Source organism: Gymnoscopelus microlampas, assembly GCF_963454915.1.
Source record: "Gymnoscopelus microlampas genome assembly, chromosome: 20".
Classification (NCBI taxonomy): domain Eukaryota; kingdom Metazoa; phylum Chordata; class Actinopteri; order Myctophiformes; family Myctophidae; genus Gymnoscopelus; species Gymnoscopelus microlampas.
The window spans coordinates 35,736,095-35,760,143 of NC_139957.1; the positions used below are offsets into that span (position 1 = coordinate 35,736,095).

Here is a 24,049-nt window from a genome sequence, read left to right on the forward strand (position 1 = left end):
TAGCTTCAAGTTGTGTCATTTTTTTAATTTATTTTTTTATCCTGTGTCTACGTTGGTTAAGCCGTTGGCTCGCTGTTTCTGGTTTGCCACGTATTTTGACCTGAAGGTCTAATCTGGGGTAGAACAGGAAAGTTAGTGCAGCTTTAAGTTGAAAGCTTATGCAGGAACTACTACATTTGGACAGTTTGCTTTCTCCATAAAGGGCATTCAAACTTAGACTTGCATTACCAACTGAAATCAAAGGAATCAAATAATTCCTGATTTTAATATATGCTAATGTTTTTTTGTGATTTAAGTATTTTATTGTACTTATATCCATTGTAGTTTTATGATAAAAGCTGTATATTTTAATTGCTCTGTACATGTCCCCAACTAGGAACAAAAGTAAAACAATAGCTATACTCTGTGCAGTTCTGCACTGAAACTATGTTGTGTCGTTCTCTCAAATGCAATTCAAACGGGTAATTAATTACAATCTGTTGTTCTCTGCCAGGTGCACAGCCACTTCAAGATCCAACCATACCATGGCACAGTTTGTGCCTTCTGGAAACAAGGATGCAGTGAATTTCATTCTCAACACTTCACGCCTGAAATCTGGGGTGAGTTTGTTTTCTGCATACACTGACCAGTGACTGTTGCTGACCAGTGAGATTGTTACCTGCATACATTGACCAAATGTGCTTTAATGTGTTAAACATGAACTGGATCTTCTGTCTAAAGGTGTACATCCACTGTAGTGTGGTCATTTCAGACCAGGGCATCACTGTGGGTTCTAAGTCCTGCAACTACAAGAAAATCCAGTCCAGGTATTTGTAGCTAAAATATACTAAACTATTCAATAATTGTTTTATGAAGCTACTGATTTTAGTGGATTTTATTTTTCAGATGGGAGGAGCTGAGTGATAATGTAACTGTCTGCAACTGCTGTAGATCTAAGTGTAAAGCTCAAACTCATGGGAATTCACGCATTGGTCAGTGCAAGTATTTTATTGATTAATGCTATGTAGATGGTTGTACATTGAGTGTTTTCTTCTTGCAAGAGTGTTCTTCTGACCACTTGATGATTTTGTCATTTCAGATGCCATGGCTTTAGTCAGTACTGGCCCCTTCATTGTAAATGGAGAACCTATGAGACCTCACCACCCTGCCCCACAACTTGAGAGGAAATTTAACCCTCCAGCCCCAGGTGCTGACTCCTATAATTATGTAGACTTCATGCAGTCTGATGAACCAGCTCCCGAAGTGACTAAATACCACACATCAACCTCCCAGTCTGCCTCTGGAGCTCAAGAAGAAACAATCTCGATCCCTGGACCCCACTGGTTTCCTGCTCCAGCTGGTGCATCGGTCTCAAGTCAGGAGGACCCTGCAGCTAGACTGTCCCTGACGCTGCCTGGTCAGGTGCAGGTCACTAATAATAATGCACTTGATGAGATGCCACGTGCTCTGTCAAAGCTGAATACCAATGATGTCACACAACGGAACCCTACAGCCACACACTACAACTCGCGTCAAAGTCCTCCTTTGAAAGGAATGAGTGCGAAGAGGTTCAATGCCATAGGAAGTGATACTGTAACGAATGGTGTTCCCTTAACGGCAGATGGATGGCTTATCCCTATTCTAGATGGATGGCCAATCCCCCCTCCTCCAATGCTGTACGGATGGCCAATCCCTCCTCCATATCATGAAATGGCAGCTCGGCGAGAAGAGGGTCTAAAGCGCAGAGAAGAAGCTCTGAGGGCAATGAGGGAAGAATCTCAAAGGAAATGGGTTCTGAGGGAGAGGGAAGAGGCACTGAGGGAAGAATCTCTAAGAAATCAAGAGTGGGGAGGACAATCACGGATGCGTGGCAGCCGAGCATTACAAGCGGTCAACGAGCCCTGGCTGGCTGATGACTTGAACCAGCATGGAAGTGGTCTTAAATTGAAGATCGATGGACTTCATCGGGCTGATGCTGAAGTGGGAACAACTGCTGGCGTCCAACCAATCCTCCGTTCAAAGCTGCAGTTGGCCACGGGTGCAGATGGGTCTCAGACACTGAGTTATGAGGAAGAGACGGTGAAGCCAGGTGACGGGAACGGGATGACCACAACATTGGGTAAGGATGACAATGGTGTGGAGAAGAGGACTGTGACGGGGCAGAGGCGACTGCTTTCCATGTTCCTGAATTTGATGAGGTACCATCTGTTGTGGCTACTTTAAAACATTGTTTTTGTGCAATCAGAATTTGGACTATGGTCAAATGTTGCTATTGCATGTTGGTTAATACAACTTTGTCTCTCTCCTCAGGAAACTGGACAGAGGAGAATAAAGGGATCACCCTAATTGAATACTTGGATTTTAGTACACTTGTTATTGAATGTAAGTTTAAAATAAAGGATTTCATGCTTTCCCTTGGTCCACTCAAATGTTTTTTTTAACATGATTACTTTCAATGAAACTAATCTCATGCTTTGTCAGTGGTTCTCATTCATGTCAACATGGATATAGAAACCTAGATCCCTCATTGGCCACTGCAGTTCATTGGCACGACCTGTATCCGTGGCCGCCATGTTCAAGGAAGGCGGCCGAGCCTTCTAATGCATTTATGTCAATTGAAGCAGTCTCTACTATTAAAATCATCACAACTCCCTAGGGGTGTGCCGATTTCACGAAACGATACGATACGATATTTGACTCACAACTTCGATACGATACGCACTTTTTTTATTATGAAAATATATGGAGGAGAAAAAAAGAAAATGCAAACAAATAATTCTGTTTTTGCATTATTCAGACATGCAAACTTGTAGCTTTTCAGCTACAATAGCCGTTTTGAATCCAAATAGTATGACACCTGACCCGAAAAAAAAAACATGTTGTCACTCTTTTCACTTCGGGGACGTTTGCATGCCTGATTATTATGATTGTAAATAAAAAAAATCAAAAACGATATTTTTTTTTCCCAAAACGATACATATCGTCGCGATATATCGCGGGACGATATATCGGCACACCCCTACAACTCCCCGTATTTTCAAGCGGTTAAGTTTGTAACAAATGCCAGACATGGCGTTATGGATTCAGTTATCTAATCCAAGTAATGGTCACTAAGCATTTCTGTCAGTCCAGTCACTGGAATAGACAATATAATATATACATGAAATATTCAGGCCACATTGCAGAACTGCCTTTTTTGTCTATATCTATCATGCTCTTCAGGTCAGAACATGGCTATCTATGGATGTTTTTAGGTCCAAACATTAAATAAACAATAAATTAAAAATTTGGACCAAAACTTCTATCAACTTTAAAAGACAAAAGAAAATTATTGACCACCATTGTGGGGGGGCCTTTTTATTTTTAATTTTTAAACAAAACAGCAAATACAAATGAAATTGGTTTGAGACAGTCTCTTCTATATTTTAATGGCACTGAAACATAACACTGCAATATAACATCAAAGTTGCGGAACATTATAATGCATTGGAAGTAAATGAATAAACAAAAGTAAATTGAAAATCCCTGGAAGACTATTTTCACAACTTTTGCTGTGTTGCCAATGTATAGTGAAGCCTCAATTTGTAAAGATAAGACAAATAATGACAATAACATGATGGCTGTTGCACAACACATCTTCGTTCTGAACTAATGTCATCCCAAGCTGGACACAATGTAGGCAACAGCCCCAAGCTGCGCACAGACTGATCATGTCTCTGGGACCCTGTTTAGACTGCAGTAAAAAATAACATCACAAATCCGAGTGTGGAGTTTGGAAAGTTCCAACTAACAAGTTGCTCTGCTGAGCGGCTGCCTCTTATGAGCTTGACTTCCCAAAAATGGCACCCGCAGCAACAGATGCCCCAGAGTCGGAGGAGGTGTCTACCTTTTTATGTCTATGCTGTCCAGGACCTCAAATTTAAGAGAGGAAAATGTGTCACATGTTACAGTATATATACTCTTGGCTCCATATTGAACTCCATAAGTCCTCAGAATCAAGGACCACTTATTGATCAATGTTGTGCAATGGTATTATGAGTCTGTCCTGATTCCATACAATGGACCACCATAGGGAATATACTGTTGCGTTTAGTAGGCCTACAGATATGTACATCTCCTGTCTATTATACACACAACACAAACTAGATGGTGAAAGAGTCGATGAGTTATAATGATTAACGCGTATAGAGCATTAAGTGCAAAAGAACTGTGTGGACCCGAAATTATCAGGGGTCCATTGCACCTGTTATGTATTTGAACTGTAGTTCTTGACACTGAATTGCATTTGAACTGGATATTGTGTTCACTCGGTTGTTGTTTTTGTGTGTGTGTGTGTGTGTGTGTGTGTGTGCGAGCGCGCGCGCGTGTGTGTGTGTGTGTGAGATAGTTGTATTTGTAATGTTCATGCTGCTCTCTTGGTCAGGCCACTCTTGGAAAAGAGAGAGGGTTCAGAAAGCATGTCTATGGCACCGAGAAGTCTAGAAGTTTCATGTTACACAAGATCAAAAATGAAAGTAGGCTATATATGTTTTTACTCAAGATAATGGTGAAGTGACACTGTTTATTTTGTCTGGGACCCCCTGGAACCCCACAAGTACCCCCACTTTTTTTGAGAACCACCGTACAGCAGTGATTCTCTAACGGTGCGTTTTAACAGCGGGCAACTCTGGGCGATGCCGGGCGATATCGCCCAAAAAGATAAAGAAAATCCATCTTTCATCGCCCCCCCCGCCCACTTCGCCCGATCGCCGACTCTCATAGACTTTCATTATATTTTGGGCGATGTTGCCCGGCATCGCCCGAGAGTTGCCCGCTGTTAAAACGCAGGGTGAGTGTGACCCTTGAGGGGCCCACAGCTAAATGAGGAACAGTTTAACCAATAACTGCCATATTTTATAGCCATTTTTATTGATTGATTGAATACTTTATTAGCAGTTTACAAAAAAAAGCACAGGAAAGTGCAGTTCAATACAAGGTCTGCTAAGAGGATTTTAAACCCAAGAAAGCCTATGGCTTGTTTCCATTGGGGTCCTTTGTACTCAATTCATCAAAACATTTAATGTGAAATAGAAAAATATGTACAGTAAGGGAGAGGCTAGGCTTTGACTTTTAGAGGGGCCATTATTTGGAATAATTTGGAATCATTAAACAAAAAAAATATTCTCTTCCTTAATTCACATGATAAATGTGAACCACAATGGAATAACAGAACTTTATACCAATACAATGACCCCCCCCCCCCCTTTTTTTTCTCTTAATGTTTTTGTACTGTAAGCCTACTGTCCCACCCAGATGTCGCTGTGGGGAGCTGGGCTGTGTGGTTGTGACGTCCCTTTTAAATGGCATGCTGCTCGGTTTTTTCTACACCAAGTTTGACCCTGTGTTTCCTCTGCTCTGCACACCGCTCTCACTATAAAGACCCCATGCGTTTCTCACGCAGTCTCTTTCCCCGGTCACAAAACAACCGTGAGTGTCTAACTCACCGTTCTTGAAAAACTTAAGAAAAAAAAAAACATAAAAAAATATAAAACTATAAAAAATCTTCATAAAAATAAGTACCGTAATATTAAAATAATAAAAAAATAACAAATATAAAAAATAGCAAAATCTCATTTAAAAAAAAAACAAGGAACAGGATAGGCCTCGGGATTTAACCCGAAGTTGGCGTCTAAAAAAAGGCAGAATAATTCGGGATATACGCCAAATTATCCCGTTTTTTCCAGGCTTGTCATTCTTTCATTCTTTTAATTCAACAAAACGTGGGAAAACTTCTTCAGGTCGGCGATCGGTTCTGGTTCATCATCATTAGCGCACATTATTATTACGCACGGATCATTTGGTTGTGGAATAATCACCGTTATTTCTCTGGCTTTCGGAGGGGAGAATAGCGCCCGTTTCTACTCAGTGAAGTCCCAGGGATATGAACACGGCGACAGCCGGGAGTTATCCAATGGCTTCTCTCTATGTGGGCGACCTGCATCCAGACATCACGGAGGCTATGCTGTATGAGAAGTTCAGCCCAGCTGGACCGGTGCTGTCTATAAGAGTGTGTCGGGACATGATCACCCGGCGTTCCCTTGGATATGCTTATGTCAACTTCTCCCAACCCGCTGACGGTAAGGAATATACAACCAACCCCACATTAATTCAATATTCATTGATTGATCTCGATCTATGCAGTGGCATTCTGTCAGTGTTGGAAAAAAAGTGCTCAATTTGTATTTACTTAATAGAAAGTAGGCTATCGATGTAGAAATACTCGATATTCCCGGAATTCAAAATGTACTTCAGTAAAAGTACAAAGGTATCAACATGTACTTAAAGTACCAAAAGTAAAAGTACTCGTTGTGCAGAATGTCCCATTTCACAAGTTTTCAAATGTATACAAATATTATGAAAATAGCAGATCTACAAGCTCACAATGCCTTGCATCCAGAAGCATTGTGAGCTTGTAGATCGGCTATTTTGTAATGGCTGAAAATAATGGGTTAAAGTGGGTAATGTACGTTTTGTAATAATATTCAAAATCTACAAAGTAACTAGTAACTAAAGTTTTCAAATAATTATACTTGAGTGAAAGTACTATATTTGCCTCTGAGATGTAGTGGAGTAGAAGTAAAAGTACTGAAAATTGGAAATACTCCAGTAAAGTAAAGATACCTCACATTTGTACTTAAGTACAGTAGTTGTGTAAATTACTTGGTTACTTTATGCCACTGCCTACCTATGCATGTCAAAATGTTTTGGTTTGGCACTTGCAGTCCTACTATTAGATGCAGAGTTCAACATTTACATTATTATTGCCTTATTCTTAAGTGAATTCTAATTTATGCATCATTCAAAGCAAGTGACAGCTGTCACGTGATTGGAAGTGTTCACTGTAAATGCCACTGATGTCATGTTGATTTCTGAGTGATGAATTGAGTACAAAGGACCCTAATGGAAACAAGCCATAGGCTTTCTTGGGTTTTAAATCCTCTTAGCTGACCTTGTATTGAACTGTAGCTTCCTTCCTTTTTTTGCAAACTGCTTATAAAGTATTCAATCAATCAATCAATCAATCAATCAATCAATCAAGCGTTAGAAAATGCAAGTGAAGGAAAATCAGTGTTTGCCAATTATAGTGTACCAAGCAACATCATAAATCCTATTTTACAAATATTGTTAATAGTTCTCTCATTAAGCCCCATTTGACATAGGCATTTAGCCAGAGACTATAGCATGAAAATTGTCATTTTCGAGTAATCATTTGACCCATATAAGTGCATGTCCCAGTTCCTGCATGCTGCAGTATAATGCTAACTTTTATTAGTATGAGCAACATCAGTCCTTTAGACATGCTCGGTTTGACATGTATGCTATGCTTGACATTGTGTTGAAAACCATGTCCTCTTATGTAGGTACTGTTACCTCACAGTAGAAGTAACACTGCAGTTATTATGCAGTTCAACTTGTAGCAGTTCTTGTCAGCCTAACCCAAAATGACCCATTTCTGCTCCTATTTAAAGGGCCACTGAGGGACAATTCTGTAGTGAAATTAATTCCCCTTGCCCCTTGCTGCTGTACACACAGGAACAGGCACAGGCAGCTGAACAATAACTCTTGTATTTGTCAGCCTGGCATGACATACATGTGTGTCTAATGCAATGACATGCTTTGTTTTGTTTACTCTCAACCTTGCATTGTAATCAGATCACAGCTAAATGAATGTCATATCATTCAGCTTGTTTAATGTGCTACAATGTGATTATTTGTCTGCTTGTTTAGTACACATGTCATTGAACTGCTGTGTAAATATCCATTCTCAGATGTTGAGTCAACTTAGATAAGTTATAGACTGACTTATGTTGGTAGACATCAATGAAATCCTATCGGGGGTCATGAACTACAAACAAAACAATGCACTATTAGGGCTGATATTATATCGCTACTGTGATATGAGACTAGACATAGTCTGGGATTTTGCATACTGTAATATCGTGATAAGACATAAGTATTGCCTCTTCGTGGTAACGCTTGAAGCCATATTTTATACTTCATGTTTAGAAATAACAAAATAGCTGATCCACAAGCCCACAACGCGTGGCATCGCTACGCTATTTGTGAGTGTGTAGATCTGCCTTTTCTTTTTTTAACAGTTTGAAAAAAAGAAGGAGAAAAAAAAACATATTACAATATCAATATCAAGGTATGTGCTCCAAAAATATTGTGATATTTGATTTCGTCCATATTGCCCAGCCCTACACATTGCACTCCCAGACAAATGTTTAGTTATTTCAGTGCTATTATTAGAAGATGTTTTCTCGGTTTTGGGGACCATGGTATCAAAGCATTGAGCAACAATGGGTGAGTGAGTGCTGCTGTACATGACTTAATCTGCAGAGTCTGTCACCCACCCCCCAAAAAACTGTTTACACAGCGTGGGGTTTTTGAGCTGTTGTATCAACATTAAACACCTGTCACGACTTATCTCTGCTCAAGCCCGTTACCAAAACCTGTGGCAATGACTGGGTTACAACTGACGTGTATCCAGAGTGGTGGTATAGAGTGAAGGTAATAAGAGACTGAAGAAACCAAAGAGAGACCATTTGTTGGCAGTTTAGAGGTATAGATATGGGGGGATGGTAGCGATTGGGGTATTTGGGCGTTAAATGAAGCTATAGCGCTTGGTTATAGACTCAAGGGCAATACTAAGCTGAAACGCGTATTTACTAGACTACAAATTATAGACTTATTATATATGGTTGGTGTATATGTTGTATCTGTATTCAGATAAAACTGATTTGTTTCTAGTTGATCCAGATTTCATACCTAGAAAGCGACTAGTCCCAGCAGGTTACCATTTCTGTTGGATTGAAATGGTGTCATAACTGTAAACATTTGTAAGATGTGGTGATTTTTGTTGAATGTGTCTCGACTACATCAATGGTAGTGAATGCTCAGCTCACAGTCCATGCCAGCACATACCTCTCACAGGACCCCTCTCTAAATATAGATCCTCTTACAGGCAGCCAAAAATGTGCCTGTACATACAATATCTAAACATTTGAAGTCTTAATAAAAGTCTAGAGAACAACAGATATGGTTATCAGGAGGGTTAGCATGGTTCGCTGTGATCCATTACTTGGGTTCTAAATGATGAAGCAAGAGTTTTAAATGACATTAATATAACGCAAAACCGTTATCATTGTATTGCAGTTGAAGTCTGTCTGTGATGTTGTTGTACTTTATCTTTTAAATCAAGAAGCCCTCTCAGAACCTTCCAGAACCAGGCCTCCATGTTTGATTGTCATCACGCACACCTTCTCTGAAGCACATTGGTTGTGAAGTACAATTGCGGGGCAAACTGCTGATGCCAGCAGACACAAGGCAGCTCCGTTTTGTTTACCAGACATTTTAGCTGGAAAGCTGTGTGTGTGTGTGTGTGTGTGTGTGTGTGTGTGTGTGTGTGTGTGTGTGTGTGTGTGTGTGTGTGTGTGTGTGTGTGTGTGTGTGTGTGTTTACTGTGGAGTAATCGAACAAAAGGACGCTCACTAGTTGGCATTCGTGCCCAGATGGACATGAGAGCTGACATGAGAGAGAGAAAGAGAGAGAGAGAGAGAGAGAGAGAGAGAGACATACATACATACAGTGTATGGATGGAGAAAGAGAGAGAGAGAGAGAGAGAGAGAGGGAGAGAGAGAGAGAGAGAAAAGAAGAGGAACAGATAAAGTAGTGTGTTATTACAAATAATGACACTAAACTGGGTTTAGAGAGCATTGCTTGGTACTATGGATCAACGGATAGCAGTACTGTATATCTTAGACAATATGTTCTTACTTGTCTGTTTTTTAAATGATTATTTCTATATAGTGTCAATTCATTCTGTCTATTCAATGAACCAGTAACCCGCCACATATCCCCAAAGCTTTGTCCAGCCTTTGTAAGGCCTGGCGGGGCAGCATGTAGCCCATGGGTGCCCTGAGTGAGAGGACCATGTGCTCGCCCCCTGCAGCTGCCCTGACACTGACACAGCTGCTCCGTGCCACATGGTCTACCACCGTGTTTTACTACCCCCCACGTGTCTCTTGATAAGGGCCAGAAATTGGGATTCTCCAGCATGGCGTGAAGTCTCTGAGTGACATTCCACTGTAGCATTATATTCTATTATAAGATAGTTGGCAGGAAGATACCTCAGTCTAGTGTTATGTGGTTTACACTCCAAATGTGATGTTTTTAGTTATAATCATAGTTAGAAGAGCTGTGGCATGATATCGTCAGTTTGGTCACTGGTGACTAGTTTAACCACTTAAACCCTGGCGATCCTATTTTGGGCATGTTGTCATTAGGCAAAAAGGTTTAAAATATATATGTTTTTTTAATAATTCAAAAGTAGCCCACCTACAGGCTCACAAATTGTCATGATGCGATGCTTTGTGAGATTGTAGAAAATAAGACGTTTCAGCTTAAAAAGCTGCAATCCATAACTTTCATGGCCTCCAGTGCAAGCATTGAAATTTCTACTGCTGAGCTAATCCTCAAACAACATTTGGGTAGAAGATAAATTGCATTTTCAGCAATACATTGCTGTCAAACATTAGTGGTCCTAGCCGACCACAGGATACACATTTCTCAGAAGAGCAGGTAGATCAGCTTCAACCACCTCCACTGCAGTTGTGTTAGTTATTGTAGTAATTGCAGCATTAAGTGGTTAAAATGCAAATAATGTGTTGGTGGGTATCAAAGTATGTTAAAGCACAGCGTTCATAGACCATGAGTGTGCATGCATATCACTGACAGAGGTGTTTTTAGATACTTGGCACCCTTTTTTACCTCTGTGACTGTTGCCCCTCCTCCCCCCCACCAGCTGAGAGAGCCCTGGACACCATGAACTTTGACGTGGTGAAAGGGAAGCCAATCAGGATTATGTGGTCCCAGAGAGACCCCTCCCTCAGGAAGTCTGGGGTGGGAAATGTGTTCATCAAGAACCTGGACAAGTCCATCGACAACAAGGCTCTCTATGACACCTTCTCCGCCTTTGGGAACATCCTCTCCTGCAAGGTACCAACATTAAACACAACATGAGTCATGACTGAAAGCCACAAACACTACAGGACACCTTACCTGTGCTTACACTGATTTCTTTTTTTTTACAATTTACAACTTATGTCAGTGGTTCTCAAACATCTTCATGCCAAGGAATGTATATGTATCCAAGAACTAAGGAGAAGAGTTTAGGATAGTGTTGGCCAGGCTGTCGTAGGGACACGTTTCATGCTACGGTTTAAGACAAGAGATGAATGTGTAACTGACAGTATGCATGTGAAGATTTGTTATGAATAAGTAATTAATAGAGGAGATTCCATCATTAGCTCTTCCTGAAGGAACTACCGTAAAGGTAGTATGCTCCTCGTTATCCTGTTGAGTGATGTCACGTCTTCTCCTGTCCAGGTGGTCTGTGATGAAAATGGCTCCAAGGGCTACGCGTTTGTTCACTTTGAAACCCAGGACGCGGCTGATCGTGCCATCGAGAAGATGAACGGCATGCTTCTGAACGACCGCAAGGTGTGAGTATCCAATCATCCCTCACAGGGGAGCAGTTTCGGAGGAGGAGTGCACCTCGACCTTCCATTGTTTTAGTCTCAGAGCATCTGTTTTAACCACTTAAACCCTCTAATCTTAGTAAAACGAACCTGAGTTGCACTGTTTCGATATAAACCAAATCTCTTTGCCAAAAACAGCCGATCTATGGAATGACAATCTTTGCAGAATGTTCCCCCCAGAATATGGATGCTGGGGTTCAAGTGGTTAAAGTTGTCATCCTTTGTTTCATCATCTGGTTCTAACTATCGCTGGTGAAAGCAAATGTAATAAACAAATAAATAAAGAGAAGAAAAAGACAAGGATTGTTGCTGCCTGTGATCAAGAGGTGGCGTCGTATCCCTCAAGGTGTTTAACCACATGACATGTCAATGTATGGTCTAAGTCAAGATATCAACTACAAAGGGAACTCATGACCTTAAAGTATGCAATCACACGATAGTGTTCCTTGCCAACAATAACTAATAACGCATGCATAGCTTGAAAATCAATTGCTGTTGGCCGGGGACACCGTCATACTACAGTACAGTATAGTAGTAGTAGAGTATAACTTTGGCTTCATGGCGACGGCAACGCCCGAACTACCTTATGTTCCATCAGAATGACATGAGATGTGGTTAGAAAAGAGGTATATTATTTGTGTCTATGTAACTTGTTCATCTGTTGTCATACCTTGTTATTGTCAGTCTTGCATTGTTGTTGAGTGATTTTTTTTTGTACTGGTGTGTGAATAATACAACTAACAAGCAGAGTTCTTACTTGGAGCAGCATTACAAAAAAAACCTGACAAAAACAAACTTGAACGTGAACGTACATAACAAAAAGACAGACACTTCCTTGTATCTTTTTCTACCAGATGTGTTTTTGTGTGTCCATCTGTCCACCTGCTGGTTTCGCCTGCCTCAGAGTGTGTGTGTGTATAACCAAGCTTGTGTGTTTTAGTGATGGATCGAAAGCAGGAATGCAATACTGGATGGCGGATTGGGAGAGGTCGTCGTAGCAAGGTATATAAGACCATTTGGTCGTCCTCAGCTTTCCTTTGTCCTGCGGGCCTCTTTCCCTTCATCCCCTTCCCATCAACCTCCTCACCAAGTCTTGGACCAGGAACTAAGATGGTCGTCACTGTGCTCTCTCTGTGTAGCATGCCTATACTTATTTGCCTGCCTCTGGTGATATTATTAACAGCAGTTACATGGTCGTTCATCGTTTAAATCCTGAGTCTCATACGGAGTTGTGGCTGTGAATGTCTCGTGAATGTTGTCTTTATTTTTGTTATTTTCTTTGCAATGGAATGGAAGTACTTGTAACTGGTGTTGCGTGGTCAGGTCTCCCTCTGTGTCAGTGTGGTGAACGCCTACCCGCCCTCGGATGCCTGATTAAAGCCAGTCTCTTTAGATTGAAGATGGAAGTCAGAGAGATGAGTTCTGCTTCATCTTGCTCTTGTTGTTCCAGACTGTTTTTATTTTAATATTTTTCTGTAAGAATGTGTGTTTGCCTCTCTGCCCTCGTCTTCAGGTTCGTGGGTCGTTTCAAATCTCGCAAGGAGCGTGAGGCGGAACTGGGGGCAAAAGCCAAGGAGTTCACCAATGTCTACATCAAGAACTTTGGTGATGACATGAATGACGAGAGGTTGAAGGAGATGTTCGACAAATACGGTAAATTGAATGAATATTTTGCCTTTTTTCAACACCATCTCCATCCATGGGTCCTCGCTAATTCTCCCTATGGGATGGTGCCATTTTTGTCTACAGTTTCAAGCTCTCTGTGTCTCAGAGGTTGTCACTTGTTTAGGTTCATAATACTGGCATCTAGTGGACATATTAAGTAGCGTTTCTTGTACAGCGTACTGTAGATCTGCTAGACATTTGTAATGTTTTCTGAAGAATTTAGGTTGGGTGTCTCCCCGATTGGGTGTCTCCAATCGGGGAACGGCTCACAGGTCTCCAAGCAAATGCCGTAGCATTCACTACGCTGCTGGCTCGCAGGCTGATACTTAGACAGTGGAAATCGGAGAAACCTCCCTCATTCCAACAGTGGGTCAAAGAGGTACTCTCTATGATACCTTTGGAGAAATTGAGATACGACCGTAGTGGCTCCAAGGATAGATACATTAAAACCTGGACCACTTTTATAGAGTTTGTTGAAAACATACCTTTCACTTGAATACATACTCCCTTATATAATTGACAACAATCAACAAATCTGACTCTGACGGCCTCTGGCTGGAGGCCTACAGTATATAGACGGTTGGATGCAAAATATGTATTTTCTCATTTTTATTTCTATTCATCGCTCTCAATAGTGGAACTGTCCCTAACTTGACCTGAAAGGAACAACATATTCTGACAAAAAGTTAAGCACTGTACGCTTGGCGATTCACTCGCACGTCTCCTCTCGCTGCTGGCGATCTTCGCCCCATCGCCGGGCCAAGGTGAAGAGGGCTCAATGGTGGCTCCAGTGTTCCCTTACATCATTGACGAGGCGAACAAATGTCCGGCGGGGAAAGCGGCGCCGTTCCTGGTGTTGCTGATAACTGTCGAGGCTCATCAGGTGGATCGCCGGGACGCCATACGACGGACGTGGGGAAACAAGGAGGGAGTCGTCCGACTGTTCCTGCTGGGGGTGAAGGCAGGCGAGCAGCAGAAGGCCCTGGAGTCCGAGAGCCTGAGACACCACGATATCCTTCAGCAGGACTTTTTGGACACCTACAACAACCTGACCATAAAGACCCTGTTGGGCCTGCACTGGGTGGCCACGCGTTGCCCGCGGGCCAGCTTCGTCATGAAGACCGACAGCGACGTGTTTGTCAACACCGAGTACCTCGTCCACAAGCTGCGCAGTCTGAAGCCCGGGGAGATGACCTACACGGGCCACCTCTTCAAGGGCACAGGGCCGGTACGAGACAAAAGATCCAAACACTACGTTTCCAAAGAGGAGTACACGGGCCACGCGTACCCTGTCTACCCCTCAGGGGCCGGTTACGTGTTCTCTGGAGACCTGGCGGTGAAGATCTACGGCGCCTCTCTGAGCGTTCCACGCTTCCGCTTCGAGGACGCGTACGTGGGCATGTGCCTGGCCAAGCTGGGGATCGAGCCCACGACGCCTCTGCCAAACGAGTTCAACATTGCACGAGTGCCCTGGTCAGTCGACAGGTACAGTCGCCTGGTCACCTCCCACGGGGTTTCTCCCAACGACATGCTGGAGTTCTGGACCCGCCTGCAGCATGAAGGTTAGACCTGCAGGAAGACTGCAATTCCACCAGTAGCTGCGACCCCCCAAAATAATCATATTTGAACTGGGGACCCCCCACCCTGACAAGCACTTGGAGTTGTAGGAGTTGCTGAGGCATTCAATTTAGTTTGACTCTGTTCCAGAGATAAACATTGTGAAAATAGCAGATCTACAAGCTCACAATGCCTCGCAACGCGAAAACAAAGGGCAGACAACAGTGTGCACTCTATACAGTTCTCATGTCGGTTAAGCCTTGGATTTGACATGTCTGTAAGTAAAGATGTGAAGGAATGACTTTTTATTGGGAGGTTCTGTGGACGGTAGGGCTGTAACTATCGCTAGCTAAAAAGTTTGGGAAAGTTGCTGTAAACGCTGTTCCTCTGTGACCGCTGCAGGTAAAACCCTCAGTGTGAAAGTGATGACAGACCCCACTGGCAAATCCAGAGGCTTTGGATTTGTGAGTTACGAGAAACACGAAGATGCCAACCAGGTATTGTACAATAGCTGCAATAGAGTTATGGATATTAGTTTTTCCTCTGCTTTTTTCCAATACATCGCTGTACCTTGCTGCATCCATGTTTTTTTTTTTACTTATTTTTTTATTGTTTTCCAAGTATAAGATTGACACATAGACAGAGAAATAAAATGAAATGAAAATAAATAAAGTAAAAACAAACAAAAAAGCATACAAAAATTGTGTTGAGGTGGGCGTTATAATACAAAGATTAACATATTTATGGATTACAGTATATATATATATATTTTTTAACAACAATCAGTCAATGAATTACATTTCTCATCAAACAGTAAGAAGTCCATTTCTTCCATTTTTTCGCATATTGTTCCGCTCTCAGCCTAAGAGAGAAGGTCAGACTCTCCATAGAGTCTATCTCATCGACAACTGTAATCCAGTCTTGCTGCATCCATGTTAGCAGCGCACGTTGTCTTTTTACATGTTCATTTTTAGAGTCATGACTCTGTATGGCTGGGTTATAGTAAAAGGGGCTTTGTCCCAGCATGTAAACATAACCAGTAGTGGAAGAAGAACTCAGATGTTTTACTTAAGTAAAAGTACCAATACCACCATGTAGAAATACTCTGTTAGAGGTTAAAGGTACAAAAGTATTAGCATCAAAATATAATTACATTACCAATCGTAAAAGTATAGCCATAGCCGTAAAACACGCTGTAAATTAAGCATAATACTTGTTGTTTTGCAGTGGAAAAAGCATTACTTGTATGTTTGTCTCTCATAATTCCACCGTATTGTTATGAACACATCCACAGGCTGTGGAAGACATGAACGGCACAGAACTCAACGGTAAGACTGTGTTCGTTGGCCGCGCTCAGAAGAAGATGGAACGCCAGGCGGAGCTGAAGAGAAAGTTTGAGCTGCTCAAACAGGAAAGAATCAGCCGTTACCAGGTCAGCAGAAACTCTGTGTTGTTAAATACATCATTGTTTTGTTTTTTGAAACGTGTGTGTATTCACAGTGTAGATCATGACTGTTTGGGCTTTGTTTTCAGGGAGTTAATCTTTACATCAAGAACCTGGATGACACCATAGACGATGAGAAACTGCGTAAGGAGTTCTCTCCGTTTGGGTCCATTACAAGTGCTAAGGTGTGTAATAGCAGTTTTGTGACATCGTAACGCCATATATACGTTTATTATTAGTTACATAGTTACAGTGAAGATATCCAGATGTTGTTTTAATCAATATGTTTTTGTTCAAGAGCCTTAACCACAGTAATCCTGGTGCCAAAAATAGCCTAAAGGCCTATTTGCTTAATTTATACGTATGCCAGTGTTGTGCAGTGAAAATAGGTAACAATATGTTGTGATGTTGTGAGTGTGTAGATCAGCTATTTCCGTTGTATTACCATGTAAGTCTTAAGTGGTTAAGCCACAAATAAATGAAACCCTCCCCACACTCACTCACTTCCCAAACCAACAGGAAGGACAGAGGGAAACATTTTACATTCATTATAATCCATAAAAGTTTATTGAAAAGGGGATCTAGGTGGCGCAGAGCTAAAACACTCACCCACCACCGCAGAGGCCTAGGGTTTGATTACATGCATCGTTCAAGTATATAGGGTTTAGGGGATATAAAACCCCTAAAGGATCGCACTCAAAAGTTAAATATCCCCTGAACCCTACTTTGTGGTCTCATAGAATTCTAAGGACTATGCACAGTGGTGGAGCAAGTGCTTTCAAATTTATCCTCTGATCGGCAGCACTCAAATGTGATGTTGTGATCCGGATCTAAAGTGATGTCTGTCTTCTAGGTGATGCTGGAGGAGGGCCGTTCCAAGGGCTTTGGTTTCGTGTGCTTCTCCTCCCCTGAAGAGGCCACCAAGGCTGTGACAGAGATGAACGGCCGCATCGTGGGCTCCAAGCCCCTCTATGTGGCTCTCGCCCAGCGCAAAGAGGAACGCAAAGCCCACCTCACCAACCAGTACATGCAGCGCATCGCTGGCATGAGGGCAATGCCGGCCAACGCAATCATTAATCAGTTCCAGCCCGCCAGTGGCTACTTCATGCCAGCTGTGCCACAGGTGTGTGTGTGCCACAGGTGTGTGTGTGCGTGTGTGTGTGTGCGTGTGTGTGTGTGTGTGTGTGTGTGTGTGTGTGTGTGTGTGTGTGTGTGGGTGTGGGTGTGGGTGTGGGTGTGTGTGTGTGTGTGTGTGTGTGTGTGTGTGTGTGTGTGTGTGTGTGTGTGTGTTTGTTTACATGCATTTAAAACATTTCATTAATATACAATATTCCAGTCCAAACATGATTATTGTCCTCTTCCAAATCCGGTGTAGTCTTTTAAGTTAAATTTAATTTGTTTTACGTGGACCTCACAACAACATTGGAGTAGCATACAGTTATGCGCAAGCGCCAGATCCATTGTACTGTTGGGTTTTAGTGAGATACATAAAACAAGACAAGAGAACAAGGCACACATAGAGTTGTGCAAACCTGAGCTGCAGCACCCTCTGGTGGGCAGAGTGACATATGCAGTAAGCCTCATTACAATAGCTTTGCAGCTCAACTAATAAAGATAAGATAACCAAAGAAACAAAACACTGGAAAAAATATAAAGAAGGTCTCACATTGTCCATAAGACACTGCAATGGAAGCATTATTGTATGAAATCACAATATTAGCTTTTTAATATTGTGTTTGCATGTCACCCAGGCCCAGAACAGAACCACTTACTATGCACCCAATCAGTTGGCACAGATGCGGCCCAACCCTCGTTGGCAACAGCAAGGTGGTAGGGGTCAAGGTCAGTGAGACAGTGAGATCATATGATTATTAAACAAATCTCTCTTTGACATAAACCATGTGTGATGCATTCTATATAGTATGTGGTATTTTAATGCACTCTAAAGCCCTATTTATACTTCATTGTACGATGGTGTCGCACACCGAAAATAGCATGTTCAAGCTCACAACGCGTTGAGGATGCAACGCGTTGTAAGCTTGTACATCTGCTATCTTCGGCGTGCGACACCATCGCGCGACGGAGCATAAATCGTGCATTACTCTACCTCTCCCAAGGATTCCAAGGAATGCCAAACACCTTACGCCAGCCAGGTCCACGTGCCAACATGAGACACATGGCTCCCAACAGCAGTTCCCAGGGCCCAAGAGGTGTGTCCTCCATCTGTATCAGTTTCGGACTCGAATGCTGAATTCACACCAGCAGCAGTATCGATTTCTACCATTGTGCTTTCCCGCTAAATGGGTGTGTAAAACATTTGAACGACCCACCTTCGTTTGAACGCCTCGTCCAGGCTTTGTCAGTCCACGCTTTGCTGGCTCCACCTCCTACTGCAGCAGGGAAAGCAGCGGTTGCTCCTCACCATAAAAAAACGCATGGAACCTCACCGCTTTCTCCAAAATGTGGAAGTGACATACCGCTGCTGGTGTGAATTCGGTGTAATGCATCAGTGAGAATTGTCCTGGATCAGCCGTAGACTGTAAATGTTAAAATACAGTGTGAAAATGTATACTTTTTCCTGTCAAGTTCATCTGTTTGTTGTACAAAGTTTATGCAAACTATGATTTTTATGGGATTACATTGATTATCAGCTGGTTGATCTAAGAACCAACCCACCTGGCGGATGGGTGGATAACCAGATGTGCATCGCCCATACAATCGCAATCCGGTTCGATTGTGGTGGGAGAGTGTATCTCTCCACTGAATTAAATAAATAGCTCTGCTACCTAAATAAATCAAAGCAGAAAGGAAAACTCAAGTGATTCAGGTAAGAGTCAGTCACACCATACAAGACATAGTGTGATATCGGCTCCTTATCCCCTCCCAACCTCTAGGTGCTGGCCAGTCCATGGGCCCCCGCCCCTCCATGGGAGTCCCTGGCCCCCGGGCCATGCCACCCTACAAGTATGCCACCAGTGTCCGTAACCCCAACCCCCAGGTGGTGCAACCTATTGCCTTGCAGCAGGTATGTATGGTGTAAAGCAGTTGTATGCCAGTCATTATATTGTCAAAAATAAATGTTTTATAAGGCGAAAAATAGCAGATCACACGCAACGCGGTGTGAGCTTGTAGATCTGCTATTTTCACTATTTGTTGAACGAGAAGTATTTAGGGCTCAAGTGATAACATGTTTGAAAAAAACACAAGTGCGTGTGTACATGTTTGCGTGCATGTGGGGGTGGGGTCCTACTGTAGTTTTTGTCAGATTGTGAGAAGGGGGCGATCCAAGAAAAAAAAAAAAAAAGTTGGGAACCACTGGTTTTAAAGAACTTTAACATCATTCATTTCCTTCCTCAATGTTCAATATCAATCATGTTCCTTATGGTTTTCCCTCCTCTGTGTGCTCCAGACTCAGCCAGCTGTGCACGTTCAAGGTCAGGAGCCTCTCACAGCCTCCATGCTGGCTGCCGCACCTCCACAGGAGCAGAAACAGATGCTGGGTAAGAGTTATACAAAGTATTCTTGTTGTTTACTTGTTGTATACTGTTTGCCTGCCCTATACAGTACCTCATTATGATTACTCATGCTTAACATGCATTATAGTCTGGTGTTTGTTTGTCTTATTGTTATGCCTTGTTGATGTCATGTCTTAGAAAAAAAACGAATACAAATTAATATATATAGAAATACAAATAAAAGAGTGATACAAAGTATAGTACATTACAGCAGTGGTTCTCAAACCTTTTCAGGTCAAGGACCCCCAAAATGTTATGTATTTGGCTGCGGACCCCCCATCTCAAAAATATTTTGTGCCAGGGATTTTTCAAAAATAGCAGATCTCCAAGCTCATAGCACGGCACCGAGTGCCGTGGTATGAGCTTGCATATCTGCTATTTTTAATAGATAAAGTATATAAAATATGGTTAAAGTGGTTAAAATGATTGTGACGCTATATTAAGTGATTTTGCTGGGGACCCCCTGGATCCCCCAAGAACCCCTGGGGGTCCCCGGACCCCACTTTGAGAACTAATGCATTACAGAATGTATGTGTAGTAGATTAAAGAGTGTCTGAATTGGTCAAACTAAGAATCGAATAAATGTTCAGAAGCATCTCCCATAAAACACTAATGCTCTCCGATATTTCGTAAAACCGGAGGTTAAAGCCTCAGTCTGTGATTTCTTCAACTGGTTAGCTGTATGTAGAAGAGTAGGAACATACAGTAGGTTTATTATCGAAACGCCATAATTCAACATATTGTGGTAATTGTTTAGGAATCCGAGCACTATTGTGTGTGTGTGTGTGTGTGTGTGTGTGTGTGTGTGTGTGTGTGTGTGTGTGTGTGTGTGTGTGTGTGTGTGTGTGTATGGGTTGGGGGTCGGGGGCTCCTTTCACGCTGTTTCACAAATCGCACATTGGAGCTTGGCCTAACAAAGTTTTCAGTCATGAGATTAAATGTTTAGCTTTAATCCATGTATCCGTCTCTCGTTTTGTCTTCCTTACAAACAGGCGAGCGTCTGTTTCCTCTGATCCAGTCGATGCACGCCAGCCTGGCGGGGAAAATCACCGGCATGCTGCTGGAAATCGACAACTCTGAGCTACTGCACATGTTGGAGTCACACGAGTCTCTGCGCTCAAAGGTATCTCATCCCAGTTAGGGGTGTTGTTTGATGTGTTGTGTTGTGTTGTCATGTTATGTGAACTTGTCGATCAGCTATTTTTTAACAAAAAATACACTAGTGTAGAGCCCTGAGGGACTCCGCTCAACAACGTATGGGGTTTATGTGTTAATGGATTGTGTTGTTGTGTAGGTGGAGGAGGCGGTTGCCGTGCTGCAGGCCCATCAGGCTAAGAAGGACGCCACCCAGAAGGTCAGCGGCATCACCACAACCACGGCTGCTGCTACCTCCTGATGTGTAAGATGCTCTATTTCATTTGATTATGGAGTGATTTATTGATCTGGAATCCAGACTGACTCGCCGCGGTCAGTGCTTGGTCTTTTCACCTTTAGCTTCTCAGCCTGGGAAGCTTCCCTTTGAGCCGAACGTCACCTGTTACGTTTAGGCACGTTATTGCTGATTGCATAGTGCTCAATGAATCACAGCACTGAAGGAATGGAAGTGACTTGAATTTTACATTGGAAGGCTATGGTCCTGCCCCGCCCCATAGACCAGTCAAAATCCTTGGCACCTGTGTGATCGAAACCTTCAAATAGGAAGACTCCCAGACAGAGAAGCAAAGTGAAAAAAACAAAACGCTGAATGGTGGTGAATCAGTCTGGATTCCTTCCAGGCTATGATATATTTACTTGTTATGGCTAGACCCCAATTGCGCTTATGCGACACTGGCGTACAACTAAGTATAACATCTATAAATCACTATTAAAACCCCCTATTCTTAGTAAAACAAAGTTACAACTGTAATTGGACCGCTTTTTTTCTCGTCTACGCCAAATATTTTCGCCAAAAATAGCCTATCTACACGCTCACAACACGTTGTGTCGCGGCGCGTTGTGAGCTTGTAGAGTAATGTTCCACCAGAATATGATATATATATGATATAATTAAGCAATATGCGCCGAGTTCCGCGAGCATCACTGAAGTGCCAATAATGTAAGGTAAAGCACACCCTCGAGTGTAATATTGCGATTATACAACAGTTACCAACAAAACACATCCAACTGTATTCATATTGTGGGCCAATTAATAATAAAAATGTTTCGCTATTGTCCGTTTCCCTGTAAAGAGAAGAGTTTTTGACTGAGAGACATTAAATAGTCCCTGTAGCAGCGCTTTGAGTTAGAGGCACCGTCTCATCAACACAGCTGAGCTATCAATGCTTGCGCAGTGGAATGAATTCCAGTAGGCTATATGCTCCGTCGTACGACCGTGTCACGCGGCCAAAATAACTGATCTATAAGCTGACAACGCGTCGCGATGGCGACGCGTTGTGAACTTGTAGATCGGCTATTTTGGCCGCGTGACACGGTCGTACGACGGAGCATATAGCCTACTGGACTGTTAACGAAATGGGAGTCATTTTACTTTACACAGGAGGATATTTATAACCTTCTAACCATTGATCAACCGTAAATCCACCAAATTAACAACATAGTCCATTTTGCATAGCTGTTTGTTCTCCGGTGGCGGCGGTGGGTCAGGCTACTGTCTGTTTGTTTTCCTACCGTGGGACAGAGTGACTTCACAGCACAGCTGTGCCATATAATGGTCTAATCAGGTGCGGACTGGACTGCACTGCGGAGTGATTTATTAATGTGATTAGGCCCGTGCTATGATGCTGGTTTGAAGCACGGCTAGAAAGCTATTTCAACCAATCAGATTGCTTGGTCGGAACTACCTGTTGTATAATGTTTGTTTGTTGTTTCAGGGAGCGGCAACGGGGAGAGAAGAACACTGCACTGGCTCCAGTCACCAGACACCTCTCCAACAAAATACACAAAAAAAAGAAAAACAGAAAAAAAGAAAACTGTTTAAAAAATGAACCTGAACATTTTGAAAAATATTACAGTACTTAATTTTCTTAGTTCTGTAATAGTTTTAAACTGAACACCAAAAGCAATAATGCAAATGAGGGGCTTCTCTTGATTCAAGGCCCTTCATTTTGTGGCTAAGGAGAGACCCTTTTTCTATCAGGAAAATGAGTTTCGCTCTATTTCTTTGTTTGAAAGTTTTTAGTTTGATTTGATTTGAATTGATGGATTCCTCCACCCCATCATGTTATCATGGATGTGTGGTATTCTCAATAAAGGGATGATCAAAGATAACACTGTTTTATTGTATTGTATTGTTAGTTTTAAATGGTCACATGGGTGGGCTGCGTGCATTTTCAGAGCTTGCTTATTTTAATGATCAATCGATAGTGTTCCGGTTTGGATCAATTGAACCAACACAGTATACTTAAGTTCTTACTTATTGGTATCACTAGGAAAACACATTCCCCCCAAAAGGAATTACATAATGAGGCGGTATAGGAAATGCAAATATGTATTTAATTAATTTTGCATTATTAAAAGTAATTCATAGAATATAATGAGCGTGAAAGAATAGGTAGCACAGATAAAGCTCTGATCACACAGATCAATTTGTTAATTTCAATTCAAAGTGTGCAAGCTTTTGACGCCCTCTACTGTCGACAATGGTCTGGATTCACAAGAAGCAAACATTTCAGTGTATTGGCATTTCCAGCTCGAGACCAAAAGGAGAAAATTGGTGTCTCAAATTGGGCACTCAAACATACAAAATTACATTATGAATTATCAATCACTTAAACAAATTAAAATGTAGAAATGAAAGATTTGTTTGTGATCATCCATAATCTTGTACTTAATACAGTACTGCATGCTTATGGTTCTCAGCCTTCTCAGCCTGCGACCCCCAAAATAATCATATTTGAACTGGGGACTCCCTGACAAGCATTTGGAATTGTAGGAGTTGAGGCATTTAATTTAGTTTGACTCGGTTCCGCAGATAAATATTATGAAAATAGCTGATCTACATGCTCACAATACAGAGGCATTGTGAGCATATAGATCGGATATTTTCAAAATGTTAATATTTTCTCAGGTAATATTTCACAATTTAGCCAATGTTTGAAAATTGTTATAGTATAGTTTGTTGATTCTGACGCACTAATACTAGTACTTTTTTAAGGTTGTAAATTGTCACTTTAGAGATGTGAATATACCCTGTATACACTTACACTGTATGTTAGTTTGTTTACTGTTGAGTGAGATAACAATGTTGCACATTAAGCAAATAATCTGGGGCCCCCCCTGGGCCCCCAAATGACCCACAGGTTGAGAAC

The 24,049-nt window shown here is 42.1% G+C and overlaps 2 protein-coding genes across 2 annotated transcripts; both read left to right on the forward strand.

The window, feature by feature from the left end:
- Window positions 1-5,411: 5,411 nt before the first annotated feature.
- On the forward strand, window positions 5,412-23,009 carry pabpc4 (poly(A) binding protein, cytoplasmic 4 (inducible form)). Its single transcript, XM_084045657.1, has 15 exons — window positions 5,412-6,095; window positions 10,826-11,019; window positions 11,410-11,525; window positions 13,075-13,214; window positions 15,186-15,280; window positions 16,078-16,215; window positions 16,317-16,412; window positions 17,081-17,350; window positions 17,979-18,069; window positions 18,345-18,437; window positions 19,122-19,252; window positions 19,637-19,727; window positions 20,735-20,865; window positions 21,037-21,141; window positions 22,613-23,009. Exons 1-14 carry the CDS (start codon window positions 5,900-5,902, stop codon window positions 21,136-21,138), a joined length of 1,884 nt encoding a protein of 627 aa, XP_083901783.1. The 5' UTR covers window positions 5,412-5,899; the 3' UTR covers window positions 21,139-21,141; window positions 22,613-23,009.
- Window positions 14,005-14,793, forward strand: LOC311036884 (beta-1,3-galactosyltransferase 2-like; the record flags this gene model as incomplete). The annotated part of the gene is made up of 1 exon (XM_084045895.1): window positions 14,005-14,793. One exon carries the CDS (start codon window positions 14,005-14,007, stop codon window positions 14,791-14,793), a length of 789 nt encoding a protein of 262 aa, XP_083902021.1.
- Window positions 23,010-24,049: the final 1,040 nt, after the last annotated feature.